The sequence below is a fragment of the Eretmochelys imbricata genome, chromosome 6 (assembly GCF_965152235.1).
Source record: "Eretmochelys imbricata isolate rEreImb1 chromosome 6, rEreImb1.hap1, whole genome shotgun sequence".
Lineage (NCBI taxonomy): Eukaryota > Metazoa > Chordata > Testudines > Cheloniidae > Eretmochelys > Eretmochelys imbricata.
The window spans coordinates 117,246,356-117,264,157 of NC_135577.1; the positions used below are offsets into that span (position 1 = coordinate 117,246,356).

Here is a 17,802-nt window from a genome sequence, read left to right on the forward strand (position 1 = left end):
CCCCTACCCTGAGCCACCTGCTGCACCCCTCCTGCACCCCAATCCCCTGCCCTGAGCCGCCTGCTGCACCCTGCACCCTGACCCCAAGCCCCCTGATGCACCCTGCACCCCTCCTGCACCCCATGGGGGCAGGGAAGGGGTGGGAAGAGGTGGGGCAGGGGTGGGGCCTCACGGAAGGGGTGGAGTGGGGGCGGGGCCGGGGCAGCGGGTCAATGGTGCGGCCCTCAGGCCAATGTACTTGTCCTCATGTGGCCCTCGTGGTCATTTGAGTTTGAGACTCCGACCTAGAGCAAGTTGCTGGAGCATAGCAGTATACTAGAATCTGCAGTAACCAGTGTGTAAAAGCCCCTTGCATCTAATTCACTATAGGTATGTTTGCTCATTTTGGAATGAGACAATGTGTGATTAATGCAGTTTTAAAGCATTGCTTTTCATATTACTGTGCACCTTAATACGTGCATTAAACCTCAGTAGCAGATATTCCTCTGGGTCCAACCTTAGCCTCTATATTCAAAACTCAGCAAATAATAAAGAGTAGGAGGGTAGATGTGGATTTTACCCCCAAACTGTGGTATCCAGATGTTGATACAATAGAATGATTTTTGAAGTCAATGCACATCTTGTTTGTCAAGATACAACTCTTCAAAAACGAGCATCAGAACAACGCTCCTATTGAGCAAACATACCATATTGTTCCTATTTGCACTAAAATTACATGATTTCATAGAAAGATCTTGTTCATGTTATGCAGTTTACAGAAGCTATCTATACTTATAGATAATCAGTGGAACAATACTATGTAAAACACCATTTGCCTGATTAGAAATGCCCTCCATTTTAGAAACAAAGAAGGCTCTAAATTACAGATTTTGTCCACTACAACCAATCACACAAAAAAGCAATCAAAAGCAAACATTCATACGAATCAAGAGATGAAGGAATCAGAAATTTGCAAGAATGCATCACAAAAGATGGGATATGCAAGGGTTTTTTGGGGGGATTTATTTACAGCAAATATATTACAATAAAAAAGCTGAACATGGCTCATATTGTGGTTGTGTAAAGAAGATACATATGCTTACACTGAACAGTTGTAATTCTCTTAGCACTAACTGAATCAAATGTGTAGACTCAATACAAAAATAAAAAGTAGTACTGGGCAAAGGACACATTAACAGCATACATCTGTGGACGAGAGTTTCAATACAATCCAAAAAGAATACAGACAAGCGATCAGGATGGCAAGAACTTTTTAGATGAACATGTAGCCCACAACATAAGGCTGTCTGGCACCATTTAAGATCTGCTGTATTGAACACAGTGTCTTTAAAAGAACGTCATACAAGATTAAGACACAGAAAATGCAATTATCCTGGTGAACAATCTTGTTACTTTCTTTATTCCTCTTTCATATTTTATTCCCACAATAGTAATGTGTGTTAGAGAGGCTTCATGGCAGACAAATACAATGCAACAGCTGGAGGGTTTTGCCTGTCAAAGTGACTTGCAGCAAGAGACATCTATGCTTTATACAGATATGTATCTCACGTGGGTTCTAGTACAAAGATCTAAGAACAACACATGCTGAAGCCTTATAATCTCTCTTCATTATCATTAGAATCCTGAATAAAGCAGGGTCCAAATTACTCCAAGGGAATCCAGGCTACAATACAGCAAAACGTCTTCTGCAAGGTCACTATGATACATTAACAGTAGTAAACAGAGTTAATGCTACGTTAACCTTTTTACATTTTCATAAGTGGTTATAAAAACAGAAACTAGCATCTTCTAATCTGTTTACATTTCCTGAGCTTAGTTAAATCACAAAGGAAGGAAACTTATAAAAATCCCAGCTAGTCACCAGCAAATTAAAGATGTATGCAACTGGTTTGAAAATCTTTATATTCTCCCTATTTGACACAACGGCCCTTCCCTTTTCATTTAGGCTCCTATACAAGGGCATATAGAGTTAAATTCACTAGCAATGCTGGGATGCTATGGAACTGTTGGGCTTTTTGTCCTCTCTAAGTGCCTTTATGGTAGATTGTGAGATAGCATGTTCTGATTGAATCTTATGAGAGCACCCAAAACCCCTGCAAGTATTTTCCCCTCCTAAATGGAGAAGCACCCTTTGCCTCCAGTTTGGAAAATAAAGCTTCCAGAAACCCAACCCATTACTGAAATTCTCATTTCCCATTTGTCTGTTTTGAGTGTAGTGGACTCCACTGTGCTCCCCAGTCTAATGAGCCACTGCCCTGGCAGCTGGTTTAGTATTCCACTGGGGGGGGGTGGGAGGGGCGTAAAAAAACTATGCAAATCTACACCGAAAAATGTGAGAGAGAATCTCAGCAATAAAGAACTCATCTTAGTGGCTTCTTCAAGAGCCAACACTACACCTTTGAGACAAGAGTGTATTCTATCCTCCGGGAGTCAATACGCATGTTTATTTCCGGTGTATAAAATAATTTGTGCCTTGGAGTAAAATCCAGATTTTGAGAATATACTGGGAACAATACTGCTCTTGGGCAGAGTGCTGCAATATTCAAATTCAACCTAACTGGCCTAGGTAGGTATACCATAGATTTGCAGAGGCATAATGCACCTGGGTTGGTATTTTAAAAATTATTATGATGTAACAGCGTGATTTTGCATTCTGGTGCAGACAGAAAAGGTTTAACTCCATAACTTAATTCTCAGAGCAGCATTTGTGTAGCTACCAAAGCAGCCAGAAAACATCTGTAGCTTTTCTTATAGAGTACCAGCTTTTCCCATAAGAATTACACTAAGTCTCCTCTTTCCAACTGCACAAATCTTTCCAAAGCCCATTCATTTTGCTACCCAAACTCTGCAACAGCACATGCTGTCTCACAGCCATTGCAGAAACAGGGCTCAAAAATATCGAGCAGACACATACGAGCCAAAGCATTACATTGACTAGCCAAGCCAATATTAAAATTGTGTCCCAATGAAGCCCTGTGTGGGATCAAGGACCTGCTGCTCATCTTACCTCTCCCCTCCCTCCACCCCCTTTTACTGGCTATCAGGAGGGAAGGTCAAGTGTCTCTGCCCTCTTTAATGTCACTGGAAGTCTGGACAGCACTGTTTCCGTCTCTGTCAGCCCAGCTGGTGGTGATCAAAGGAGCTGCTCAATCTCCTTCTCCTCGGGCTCCTGGGAGAAGCACCAACATCCAACTTCCCTTTCCGTGTGTGAGGCACATTTTTCCAGCTCCCCAGTCAGAGCTGAGGGAAGAGGAGGATGGTGTTTCTGTGATGAGTGTTCTGCCTAATAATAAATGGGGTGCTTCTCACCAGTGTGGGAGAGAGTAGATTCAAACTCTGACCTGTAGCAGCCCTGCTCAGGGAAGACTGTTTTGCTAAGAGATGTGTAACTAACCTTCCCTGAGCTGGGCTGGTTCTGGCAGATGGTGCAGCTTCCTTGACCGTCAACAGCCAGGTGAGAAAGACGAAAATGTCAGAACTCCAGTGGCTCCCAAAATCATTAAGGTCTTGATCCAAAGCATATTAATGTCCACCGGAGTCTTTCCGCAGACTTCAGTGAGCTTTGGATCAGGCCCTAAAGGTGAGGGCAGAGGGAGGTCAGCGTCGATGGAGTTGAATCTGCCAACACCAGGCCTGATTTTATCCCACAGAGCTAGAATTCAGATGAGTTGTTCTATTTTGGGATCAGACAGCGTGTTGAAGTGTTAGTGTGTTGAAGTGTAGGATTTCAGAGGCCTGAGTCCTGGCAATAATGCTGTTAGTTATTGTACAAAACGAAAGTCAAGCTGAGCCAATCAGGTTGCCCTATGGGTGACCTTTAATTTACCAATAAAAAAGTTAAATAAATTAAATTAAACTTCAGTCAAATCAGAAACTAGCTTATTTACACAAAAAGCTCAGCTTTTTTCTTCTTTTTTTTTTATTTAAAAACCCCTAGACCTTTAGAGATAGGCTGTTCTCTGTGTGGCTGCAACACAGAGCAAGTCTGGTCCCTAACCCAGCCAGAATGCGGCAGGTCACTAACAGTAGCAATAGTCACCCTACTGCACCAACCTCCACCATCACATCCATAGCAGTCCTGTGACACCACAGCAGCATAGTCATGCAGAGTCACCGGAATGAATTTGGCCACAGCAGTGTCTCCTGCTCTCCCTATAGATGCTTTGCCTTTATCCAACCATTTTTTCCACAAATACTTCTTCAGCATTTACAGAGCAGTAGATACCACCCTTCTGTGACAATGTTCTCTTCTACTGTCAGCATCTCTTGAGGAACACACGACTCTATTATTAATGTACGTAAGCACATATTTAGCTTCTGAGGATTAATTTAATTTAAAGAGATACTGCCATAGAATTATATCTTTTCCCTTAATTTATTTACTTTTGGAAGAGTATCAAGTAGGGAAGCTTGTACACAATGGCAGAGTCACATTAATAATAAAGATTAGATTATCCATTTTTCTCATTATAGCATTATGAGAGAATTAACACCGGTATAGTTCAAAGATGTATGTGGAGGTTTTACTTACTTTATAATTTATTCCTCTTCTATACGTTACTTTTCAGTAGCATGCCTGAAGCAGGATCAAATGAGAGACATGTAGTTTCTAACCACAACATACTCTGCATACAGGCTATTTTTCTTTGTTCTCTGGAAACATTACTTCCATTAATTCCTTCCTCAAAACATGATCCAAAAAAAATTTCAAGTACAATAAACCCAAACTTTATTGCTGGGTTATAGGTCAATGTAAACTGACCAGAATCAACACTCAACTAAAATTCGCTTTACAAAAGTCAGGATTGTTCAGTTACGTCTGCAGATCACAGACAGCTTCTTTCACCATTCATAAAGTCATTGGAATCACAAATTACTACATCTCCTTTGGAAGCAAACAGGACTAATAAGCGTCATCATCGTCCATATCACAGCCGTAATCTGAAACATATAGAGAAAAAGGTTTATAGAAAAGAAAATGTTCCCAAGAATAAGAAAAGTGCAATGAAAATATTACAGCTGTCAAACTATAAATTCAAGCAGTCTCTATGCTGTGTAACAAGTTGGTATGTTTTTAATTAACCAAACAACAAACTCATACATTTTCTTAAGGCTAAGGAGAAAATCTGCTATATGCTCTCCTTAATGAACTCAAAAATACTTGTGAGCCTACATGTATATGTTTAGCACTGCACTTATTAAGAAAGGCTCTTTATGGAGCCTTAGGACCCTAATTTCACGGAGACTTGGCACATGGATATGCGAAATATTCAGCTTAGTTTAGAGGCTAAAGAGATCAAACTTGATTGTCAAAAGTAAATTGGAACATGGAGGTAGATAAATGGCAATGTGCATTACAAGGGGGCACGATTAACTAAACATGAGCGCCAAGAAAAAAATGAATTTGTTTAAATCATTGAAGGATTTCTAAACAGAACCTACCCAGACTCAAAGGCAGCCCCAGAACACCCTTCTGTGCCCAAAGATTCCCAAGAAGCAAAATGTCACCCAACAACAAACTTCAACTAGGACATCTGGCTTCAGAAGTCCTGGATCCAGTAGTACTACAAACAGAAACTCTTAGTGTATGTCTACACTGGAATTATAACCCATGGCAGGCTCATGTCAGCTGACTCAAGGCAGGGGCTACAGGGATGTTTAACTGCCATATAAACTTCTGGGCTCAGGCTGGCGCCCAGGCTCTAGGACCCTGTGAGAGGAGAGGGTTGCAGAGCTCAGGTTGCAGCCTGAGCCAGAACGTCTACACCACAATTAAATAGCCCAGCAGCCCGAGCCCGAGTCAGCTGCAGTATAGACATACCCTAAATGGCCAGTTGTGCCTCTTTGCCAATCATTACCCAGAATCCTTTCTGTGTACAGCTATTTAAGAGCAGTGCGGATTTCTGAGGTCTAGGGAAAAAACAAGACATTTGTACGTGCTTCTGTATAAACCAATTTCTTTTCTGCGTATTTCACAAATTAACCAGACAAAAATCTCCTTGTTGCAAAATGGACCCTAACTTTTACTATTATATGTGACTGTTTAGTAAATTTAATCTTTATCTTCCACCATCAGTGTGAGGAGATGTGGTGCAGGGTTTCATGCAGAGACACAAGCTAATGAATGCTCTGCAGAAAAAACAAATGTAATCCACAGTGATTTGTACAGAAAGGGCTAAGTTCATCACCTGAATCTCCTGCAGTTCCCCTCCACTTATCAGGGAGGTCTAAGACCCACGAGTAGACAAACAAAACAGTTCTTTTGCTGGCAGTACATTCTGAACACCTCAATTTTAATTCTGGCAACATTCCTAATTTATTTTTCTTAATAATGCAAATACTCAGCTCTTTCAGCTGCAGTAGAGAACCAGAGAGAGGGTAGTGCAGTGTTCTCAGAATGCTTTAAAAATAGTAACACAAAGGAGAAAAAATGCTCAGTGACCTTTAAACTACTTTGCGGGCTTTATTACTACTATTTTTAAACACAGATCCACCCACCCAGATGGGTGCACTTTCTTGGGAACATAATCCTAATAATAAACACTAGTGACAAAGTATTTTTCCTTTGGTTCAGAAATTATTTTCCAGTCAGAAATCAACCTAAAAGCAACACATTCCTTTATGATCAATCCATAGATATTACAAAAAAGCTTCATCAAAGTCTGCAGCTGAATTAACAGTGATGGGGAGGCTTGAACAATAAATCAATGCTCCAGCACAAACCTTCTTCCCACTTTGCTTTAGCGTATTGCATCATTCTATTTTAAGATAATTTTTGCATACATCCGAAGATTAAAATGTAAGAGGAAGTTTCAAATAAAGAATCAATCCAGCCATGTCCAACTATGAAATACCACTGCAGAGAGGGTATCAATGTTTCCTGTAAATACAGAAACCTGCTTAAATGATGGCTTCTAGTTGAGAGTCACAAGGGGGGTTGAAGTACCTAACTGCCATTTAGGCATGCAAGTCCAATATTTACATTCTCAAAAATCCCGCTCAAGCTGCTGCCTAGCCCTGTAGGGGCCTAGGCTTCCACTGGTAAAATCCCCTAGACACCTACATTTCTGCATGCACATAGCCACCTCAGTCTTGACACCACTGAGCAACTTGCTGCCTAAGCTCCAGCAGGATTCACAAACTAGGCGTTCACCACCTATCATGCTGGGGGGCCAGCTTGGTAGATGTGCTCAGAGGCTGCCTTGGAGCACATCTACCAGATTGGGCCCCATGCAAACCATAGCCAGAGAAGTCGGTGGTGATGCTTCCCCGCCCCGCCCCGCCACCTTTTTATGTAATAACCCAGCAGTTACAGCACTCACACAGCATGTGGGAGACTCAGGTTCAAATCCCCACTCTGCCTGATGTGGAGCGGGGACCTGAATGCAAGTCTTGCACCTCCCAGGTTAGAGCCCTAACCACTGGTTTATAGAGTCATACACACACCTTCTCTGGCACAATGAATATATAATTATTTATACAAAGTGGCACAGCTTGAGATTGAGAGACACCCACTCCAGAACAGCTCATAACCCAGTGGTTGGGGCAAACACCTGAGATGTAGGAAACCCACCGTTCAAGCCCCTGTTCCAAATAAGGCAGCATGGGTATCGGAACACAGGTTTTCCACATCCCAGGTCCACGCTCTAACATGAGGCCATTAGGGGTAAGCAACACCACCTCCTCCTCAGTTTTTCTTGAAGAAAGGACTGTCCTAGCTTACGCATCCGTAAGTCCACGCCAGGGTTCATGGCTGTGAATCCGGAGTGGAGGTAGGCGTCTATCTCCCTTTGAGGGGCAGGGCTTAGGCCCCACCCTTCTCGTCAGCATTTCCTGCTGGCTAGCTTAGGCAGCTCCCTGCTCAGGGTGCTGGCTTCTGTGAAACCCCTTTTTTAGGCCCCTCACTGTCCCTGTGCATCATACAGGGAGCCTAGCTGCCTAACTCAGGGTCGTGAATTCCACTTGGTAGCAGGACAATGTAGGCACTGTGATGTTCAGCCTAAGTCTTCTTTGTGAATCCCACCCACAGACCTTAATACACACGTGGTTTAGTGAATAGAATACACTGGCTGTGATTCCCGTTTCACAATATGTTTGGTAAAGTCCTCACTTTTCATGACATTTAACCCAGAGATGATGTTTGAAGACTCATCTAATACTGAGGGCTTGTCTACTACACCTGAGAGTTATTCCAGAATAAGGCAGAAAGTGAATTTAAAGTGGAGTAGCTATTCGGGAATAACCCGTGTGTAGACAAGCCAGTATCCCACAGCTAGGATCCCAGGATTTTATTATGGGAAGCCCTCCAGGAAGTTGCACTGTGGCATTAAGGGGTAAATCCTGCTTCTTGCTGCTGGAGTATGTGAGCCTCTAGGAGGACTCCTGCATGGTAGGAATTAGGGGGCAGGGGTGAAGAGACTGAGCAGAGGAATCTTTACATCCAGAGTGCTGCAGTGACACAGATCACCAGCCAGAACTGTTAAAGAAAAATGTAATTTGGATATCAAGTTTTTACTGAAAGCAAATAAAAAGATTTATTTACTGAAGTAAGAATCACCGTGAGCCAAAGCCTTGCTCTTGGTGTCTGACATGTTTAGCTGTTTGTTAAAGTTACCTTTTCATTATTAAAGAAGAAAAAGCATTTTTAAATGTATGCTAAATTATCCTGTACGTGGGGTTAAAACCCCCAGCAGTGAGGAGGGGCCTGTGCAAGCTCACTGCACCACCTAAGCCTCACCCAGGGGCTGTGCAGGGGATGGATGGACAGAGAAGCGGTGCAGGGATACCTGTGACCCCTGCCCCAGACACGCTGTGGAAAGGATCTCCATACCAGCCCTGCACAGTCCAGCATCACACCGATTAGCACTGTTCTAATCATACCCATCACCACTTTGGGTGTTCACATTTCATCTGGTACCTCAAGTTAGCACTGCTGTGGCCTTTTTTTCAAAAATAGCTAATATTTTTTATTTCTCCAATAGCTCTTTAAGAATAAAGCAGCAGTTCTCAAACTGTGGGTTGGGACCCCTAGGTGGGTCTAACGCCAGGGCTGGCATTAGACTTACTGGGGCCCAGGGCCAAAGCCCAAGCCTGAAGACTTCAGCCCTTGGTGGCAGGGCTAAGGGTTACAGGCCTGGGGCTGAAGACCTTGGGCTATGGCTTTGGCCCCAGGGTGGGCTCAGGCTTTGTTCCCCGCTCCTGGGGTCATGTAATAATTTTTGTTGTCAGAAAGGGATCGTGATGCAATGAAGTTTGAGAACCCCTAGAATAAAGAGTCCTTTACAAAGAACAGAAGTTGGTCTGGTAATTTCTGTGTCTTCACAATTGTGCACAGTCAATAGGTCGCACTATCTAAAATCAAGACCTACCATTTCCTCCCATTAACTGAAGTGCACTCATGCAGTGATCATCCTCTTCTTCTATTTCTTCTTCCTCAACTTCTTCCTCATGGTTATATGATACCGGTCCACTCTCTACCAGAACATTCTCTGGTTTTTCAAGCTCTGGCCCTTCTGTCTGTGAAACTGGAAAGGTTACCTGTGAACAAGAGAGGGGGATACTAAAGTATACCATTCCTTGTAGCCAACTCTTTTCCCTTAAAATCTCCAAATGAAAGGGTCAGAGCAGCTGGCACTATTGTCCTCTAACAAAGCCAAAGCCCAGCCTAAGAAGCTTAACACTTCTGGGGAACATTCAACGTCCACGGTGGAAAGTACTGTGAATGTGCACGAGAAAGAAATGTTCAGATTTCAAGTATTTCAAAGCCCCGCAAATACTCAAAGTGAAACAGTCAAATAGAGTGAAAGAAAAACACAACCCTCTCACAAGTGCAAGGTAAAACTAGCTTAAGGTGCTTTCGCAGAGCTCTGTGGGGAAGCTTGCAGAGTTTTCCTTCATTATGTTTGGTTCAGATAAGGGCTATTACACAGTGGCACCGCTATTATCACTTTAATGAGAGCAAAATGCACTCTGATATCAGAAAAAAATGATGTGTATTAGTTTTGACAGATCAGGCTGGATTTTCTTGGAGCAGAACCCAGAGCGTGACAATAATTCTCATTAGACAACACTGTTAATAGTGTAATAGAATAACACATTAGCTACACAAACTGGCACCTCTAGGTTATCACAACAGTGGGTTGGGAACTGGTGGCTCCAAGAGCACATGCCAAGGGTCTACAAAGAGCTGACTGTTCACATCGTGCTGTCTAAACTTTTTCAGAGATGAGGAGTCTCTCTTATTGCTGCTAAGGCCCGCAATTCAGCAAGGCTTGGCAGGAAATGGTTTCCTCATCTGGTGAAGAATTTTGAGATTTTCAACATTTTTCCCATTCAGCACAGGGATGAATCCAAAACAGAGAGAGGGACCCATGCCAGAGCAGCCAATTGCCTGGTGGTCAGGGAACTCACCTGGGATGTGCTCTGCCACGTTTCGAGGAGGGACCTGAACTCAAGTCTCCCACATTTCAGGTGAGTACCTTGACCACCAGGCTTACTGGCTATTCTGAGGTCAGGCTTTCAATCTCTCTTGTTGGAGGTGTTCCACTTTGCATCAATAATTCAACAGGAATTGGAGCAGGGACTTGAACCTGGGTATCCCACATCCCAGGTGAATGCCCTGACGACTGGGCTAAGATGTCCTCTGGGAATGGGACAGCGAGGCAATACCTCCAGGGTAGGAGAGGGTAAAAAGACCTAGCAGCTGGGAAGAAATTCCAAGGAGCAGAGATGGGGACCAAGCATCAGGAAAGCACATGCAGTAGAAGATGAGGATTAGGCAACAAGGAGGCATTTGTAGAGATGATGAGAAGGAGAAAGGGGGGTAAAGTGGGAAAAGAGCATGAGCAATGGAGCAAGCAGGGAGGGAGGAAAACCCAGCAGGGAGATGGAGACCAAAGGAAAAGCAAAAGACGACACTGTCGCTGATTCTCTTGTGTCTGAGCTGTGGAAAGTAGTAGCCACGTGAAATTGGCTTCAGTTCCCTGATTCAGCACCACCGGACCCTAAGCCAGAGCAGGAGGGGCCTTGCTCTAATTGAGGTTACTGGAATACTTCCCCCTGCAGCCGTGGAGCTCAGCCCTTCCAGGCCCCTCCCTCTTCTCCCATTTACAGAGGGGAAGCTGGCAGAGGAGGTAGCTATGCTGTCTCCAGCAACTCTATGATGCTGGATTTTCCCTTTTGCCCAGAGGATATCTCCAGAGAATCTGGCACAGTATGATTAACTCTTGCAGAACTGAGAATGTATATATTACTTGCCACTAGTCATCACCAGGAAAGACTGAAAAGATTGGGACTGTTTACATTCGAAAGAAGATGAATAAGAGGGGACATGTTAGAAGTATGTAAAATAATGTATGGTATGGAGAAGTCAGACTGGGAACTTCTATTCTTCCTGTCTCTTTAAACCAGAAGGGGACATTCAAATGAATTAAAAGGCAGCAAATTCAAAACTGATAAAAGGAAACACTCCTTCACACACTGTGCAATTAAACTGGGGAACTTATTGCCACATCAGGCCATTAAGACCAAAACCATAGCAAGATTCAGAAAGGCATTAGCTATTTATATGAATAACAAGAATATCCAGAGTTATAATAGTTAATGTTAAACCACTTTGGAGGGGATATTAAGCACTAGGCTTAAGCCAAAGTAGAGGTTAGGAGGAAGATTTTTTGCACCTTCTGAATTATCCAGTGCAGGCTGCTCCTCGAGACAGGATCTGATTCAGCATGGCAATTCCTCTCTTATTTGTGCTACAGTAACTCTTAGGGGCCCCAAACAAAATCAGAGCCCCATTGTTCTAGGCACTGTATGACATTGTAACGGAAAACCCCTATCCCAAAAATCTCACCATCTGATTACTCAAATATCAAATTCCACCCAAACCTGTGAGAAATCAAGCTGATCACACAGGCAAACTAAGGATTCCATCTTAGATTTTCTAAGGGCTTGTCTACACTTACAGCAGTGCAGCTGCGCGGCTCTGGTGCTTAGTGAAGATGCGCCCTATGCCAATAGGAGATCTTCTCCTATCAGTATAGGTACTCCTCCTCCCCAATAAGCCCTCCTGTCAACATAGCACCCTGTGCACCAGGAGTTTGGTCGGTATAACTGCGTCGCTCAGGGCTGTGGATTATATAAATTTCATTAGACTGAAGTACGTCTGTAGTGTAGACCAGGACAAAGTCACCGAAGAGATTCCTCCAATAGCTCATTGATTGGTTTCTGCACGCCCATTATTTTTAACAGGGACTGGGTACCCAAATCACAGAGAAAACAATCTCTATGTAGAAATAAATCTTACTGTTATTTAGATTTGAATTCCTTTCCTTTCAGTTTATCATGTTTCACCCATCACCACTTTTCCCATACAGAATTATCAAACGGACAACTCCTAAGGTTTTAGGCAAGAGAAATAATAGACAACAGTTTCAGGAAAAACATCGTCTTAATTTATACTAATTTTTATGCTAAAAGTTTCCATCTGCTCTAAAAATTTTCACTAAAGAATGGATGAATATAAAGGAGCTACAACTGATTCATTGTTTATTAAAATTGCACCATCCTAATTAAAATATGACCTTCTTCTAATTATCATGTCCATTTCCAGGCTGTTACAGCGCTAAAAATGTGCAGGTTTTTCTAATGAGCACAGCATAAAAAGTGAAAATGTATTTCCCCAGGCATTATATCAAACTGTTTCTTAAAATAATGTTTTAACCTTTTTAAAACAAGGGTGTCAAACAAATTCCTTTCACCAAACTTCCTGAATCAGTCTCCAGAAAATTTGAACTTTAGTATGGCTTTTAAACTCGCATATTTTTTATGGGGTTGTGGAAACATGTTAAATGATCAAAGTTAACTAGAACATTTTCAAAATGGTGTCAGATTTCACAGTTATATAAAAAAAGATGAATGGCTGACTCAGTTTGTAAATTAGTAATATAGATTTTACATTGTTATGTAACAGTTTAGTCTCTGAATATGGACAACAATTTTAATTTACTGTACTTGTATACACATGTGTAAACATATTTCACAAAGACAGAGTGTGAAGGAGGAGAACATAAGAATGGCCCTACGGGGTCAGACCAAAGGTCCATCTAGCCCAGTATCTTGTCTTCCGACAATGGCCAATGCCAGGTGCCCCAGAGGGAATGAACAGGTAATCATCAGGTGATCCATTCCCTGTCACTCATTCCTAGCTTCTGGCAAACAGAGGCTAGGGACACCATCCCTGCCCATCCTGGCCAACTGCTATTGATGGACCTATCCTCCATGAATGTATCTAGTTCTTTTTTGAACCCTGTTATAGTCTTGGCCTTCACAACATCCTCTGGCAAAGAGCTCCACAGGTTGACTGTACATTGTGTGAAGAAATACTTCCTTTTTTTTGTTTTAAACCTGCTGCCTATTAATTTCATTTGGTGACCCCTAGTTCTTGTGTTCTGAGAAGGAGTAAATAACACTTCCTTATTTACTTTCTTCCAGTCATGATTTTATATACCTCTATCATGTCCCTTCTTAGTTGTCTCTTTTCCAAGCTGAAAAGTCCCAATCTTGTTAATCTCTCCTCATAAGGAAGCTGTTCCATACCCCTAATAATTTTTGTTGCCCTTTTCTGAACCGTTTCCAATTCCAATATATCTCTTTGAGATGGGGTGACCACATCTGCACACAGTATTCAAGATGTGGGTGTACCATGGATTTATATAGAGGCAATATGATATTTTCTGTCTTATTATCTATCACTTTCTTAATGACTCCCAACATTCTGTTCGCGTTTTTGACAGCTGCTGCACATTGAGTGGATGTTTTCAGAGAACTGTCCACAATGACTCCAAGATCTCTTTCTTGAGACCCCATCATTTTACATGTATACTTGGGATTATGTTTTCCAAACGTGCATTACTTTGCATTTATCAACATTGAATTTCATCTGCCATTTTGTTGCCCAGTCACCCAGTTTTGAGAGATCCTTTTTCTAGCTCTTTGCAGTCTGCCAGGGACTTAACTATATTGAGTAGTTTTGTATCATCTGCAAATTTTATCATCTCACTGTTTACCCCTTTTTCCAGATGATTTATGAATATGTTGAATAGGACTGGTCCTAGTACAGACCCCTGGGGGACACCACTACTTACCTCTCTCCATTCTGAAAACTGACCATTTATTCCTACCCTTTGTTTCCTATCTTTTAACCAGTTACCAATCCATCAAAGGACCTTCCCTCTTATCCCATAAAAGCTTACTTTACTTAAGAGCCTTTGGTGAGGGACCTTGTCAAAGGCTTTCTAAAAATACACTATATCCACCGTACACCCCATTGTCCCTTTGTTCACCCCCTCAAAGAATTCTAGCTGATTGGTGAGGCATGATTTCCCTTTAAAAAAACCATGTTGACTCTTCCCCAACAAATTATGTTCATCTATGTGTCTGACAATTTTGTTCTTTACTATAGTTTCAACCAGTTTCAACCAGTTTGCCCAGTACTGAAGTCAGGCTTACCAGCCTGTAAATGCCAGGATCACCTCTGGAGCCCTTTTTAAAAATTGGGGTCACATTAGCTATCCTCCAGTCATTTGGTACAGACGTTGATTTAAATGATAGCTTACAGATTACAGTTAGTAGTTCTGCAATTTTCTATTTGAGTTCCTTCAGAACTCTTGGGTGAATGCCATCTGGTCCTGGTCACTTATTACTGTTCAGTTTACCAATTTGTTCCAAAATCTCCTCTAATGACACCTCAATCTGGGACACTTCCTCATATTTGTCACCTAAAAAGAATGGCTCAGGTTTGGGAATCTCCCTCACATCCTCAGCTGTGTAGACCGATGCAAAGAATTTATTTAGTTTCTCCACAATGGCCTTATCGTCCTTGAGTGTTCGTTTAGCATCTCGATTATCTCGTGGCCCCACTAAGTGGTTAGCAGGCTTCCTGCTTCTGATGTAGTTAAACAATTTTTTGCTATTACTTTTTGAGTCTTTGGCTAGCTGTTCTTCAAATTCTTTTTTGGCCTTCCTAATTATATTTTTACACTTCATTTGGCAGAGTTTATGCTCCTTTCTATTTTCCTCATTGGGATTTATCTTCCACTTTTTAAAGGATGCCTTTTTGCCTCTCACTGCTTCTTTTACTTTGTTGTTTAGCCACAGTGGCACTTTTTTGGTTCTCTCACACTTTTTTTAATTTCGGGTTACATTTAAGTTGAGCCTCTATTATGGTGTCTTTAAAAAGTTTCCATGCAGCTTGCAGGGATTTCATTTTTGGCGCTATACCCTTTAATTTCTGTTTTACTAACCTCCTCATTTTTGTGTAGTTCTCCTTTCTGAAATTAAATGCTACTGTATTGGGCTGCTGTGGTGTTTTCCCCCTCACAGGGATGTTAAATTTAATTATATTATGGTCAGTATTACCAAGGAGTCCAGCTATATTCACCTTTTGGACCAGATCCTGTGCTCTACTTAGGACTAAATCAGGAATTGCCTCTCCTCTTGTGGGTTCCAGGACTAGCAGTCATTTAAGGTGTCAAGAAACTTTATCTCTGCATCCTATCCTGAGGTGACATGTACACAGTCAATATGGGGATAGTTGAAAACTCTCATTATTATTGAGTTTTTTATCTTAATAGCCTCTCTAATCTCCCTGAGCATTTCACAGTCACTATCACCATCCTGGTCAGGTGGTCAGTAATATATCCCTACTGCTATATTCTTATTATTGGAGCATGGAATTACTATCTATAGAGATCTTACGGTACAGTTTGGAGGAGTTAGTGACAGCAATCACGACTCACATTTTGGTAGAGAGAGAGAACGCGTGCATGTGTGAGAGAGAGAGAATTACCAAAATGAGTATCGTGAATATGGTCACATAATTATTAAAAAGAAAAGGAGTACTTGTGGCACCTTAGAGACTAACCAATGTATTTGAGCATGAGCTTTCGTGAGCTACAGCTCACTTCTCACGAAAGCTCATGCTCAAATACATTGGTTAGTCTCTAAGGTGCCACAAGTACTCCTTTTCTTTTTGCGAATACAGACTAACACGGCTGTTACTCTGAAACATAATTATTAACAACTCGTCCTCTGCAATATTACAATCTCAAACCAAAATACATAAATATTAAGTTTCATTATTTAGGTTTCAGAGTAACAGCCGTGTTAGTCTGTATTCGCAAAAAGAAAAGGAGTACTTGTGGCACCTTAGAGACTAACCAATTTATTTGAGCATAAGCTTTCGTGAGCTACAGCTCACTTCATTGGATGCATACTGTGGAAAGTGTAGAGGATCTTTTTATATACACACAAAGCATGAAAAAATACCTCCTCCCACCCCGCTCTCCTGCTGGTAATAGCTTATCTAAAGTGATCACTCTCCTTACAATGTGTATGATAATCAAGTTGGGCCATTTCCAGCACAAATCCAGGGTTTAACAAGAACATCTGAGGAGGGGGGGGGTAGGGAAAAACAAGGGGAAATAGGTTACCTTGCATAATGACTTAGCCACTCCCAGTCTCTATTCAAGCCTAAGTTAATTGTATCCAATTTGCAAATGAATTCCAATTCAACAGTTTCTCGCTGGAGTCTGGATTTGAAGTTTTTTTGTTGTAATATAGCAACTTTCATGTCTATAATCGCATGACCAGAGAGACTGAAGTGTTCTCCGACTGGTTTATGAATGTTATAATTCTTGACATCTGATTTGTGTCCATTTATTCTTTTACGTAGAGACTGTCCAGTTTGACCAATGTACATGGCAGAGGGGCATTGCTGGGGGTGAGCTGTCACTTCTTCCTCTGCCCCAGGAGCAGACAAGGAAGGGAAACAGGACACCAGAATTACAACTCTCTCCCTGGCTACCTGCTTGCTCCATGGGGGAAGTCATCTACCACTGGTTCTCAACAGGAGTTGATTACTTCCTCCTGTGTGCCAGTTCAGCTCTGCTGGATAATACAGTGAGGGAGTAGGGACAACACTGCTTACTCCCTGCCACTGCTCTCTTACTCAATTTGTTTGTTTTTTAGAAGCATATGGATGTTATTTCCCCTCTCCCCAAACTGGAATTCCTGTTGAATATATTAAATATGAATAGTTACCTGGTTTATTGAGAGGTTTGTGTTCACAGTTTCACTTACCCTTCCATTCGGAATCCCTATTTTTGTAAAATCAAATAATTCCAACTGGAAAACAGAGGGCATCATCTTTGCAATGATCCCACTTATTGCTTCTGGCCTGATCAGAGGGACCAATCCTGATCTCTTTGACTCGGAATTTACATTCCCATAACAGATATCAGAATCCGGTCCACTAAGGTTTGTGATAGTTGCCATAATCAATGTTAAGTATTGGATTATGAGTTAAGTCAATTTTCAGATTGCAGTTGTGTAGAAGGGTTCTGGGAGAGGTGGTAAACTTCACATACCTCTTCAGTTGCAGCCTTTTTAGCTAGTTGTGTAGAAATCAAGGGTCTTAATCTGGAAAGAAGAAAAAAGACGTTGGTGATTATTAGAAAAGTTATATTGTAAATGTAAAAACACAAGGTCAGTTTGACACAGACTGCAGTCACTTGTTCTCTGGCCAAGAGAACAAGTTTGCTAATGTCATCACACTATGTATTTATTTTATCCTTTCAATTTAAAAATATAAAAGAAAGTCTCTGCACAAGCCTTACACACAGTTTAACAGTAATTAACATTTACCTTCAGTAAAACTATCACCTAGCAGCTCAATACAATAAAGGATGGTCTAGACATGAAAGTTGATTCGGAATAAGGTAGGGTGTGTTTTTAAAGAGGTTT

General features: G+C 41.8%; 1 protein-coding gene across 4 annotated transcripts in view; it reads right to left on the minus strand.

Moving 5' to 3' along the window:
- Positions 1-972: 972 nt before the first annotated feature.
- Positions 973-17,802, minus strand: part of BRF1 (BRF1 general transcription factor IIIB subunit) — a 230,619-nt gene continuing 213,789 nt past the window's right edge. For 3 of the 4 annotated variants that reach the window (XM_077819492.1, XM_077819489.1, XM_077819496.1), the window contains 3 exons: positions 17,427-17,478; positions 9,369-9,537; positions 973-4,941 (listed from right to left, as the gene is read on the minus strand). In XM_077819492.1, the coding sequence (XP_077675618.1) occupies positions 4,904-4,941; positions 9,369-9,537; positions 17,427-17,478 (259 nt within the window). In that variant the 3' untranslated portion in view covers positions 973-4,903. The remainder of the gene's footprint in view (positions 4,942-9,368; positions 9,538-17,426; positions 17,479-17,802) is intronic. The other variant, XR_013346443.1, reaches the window with a different exon arrangement.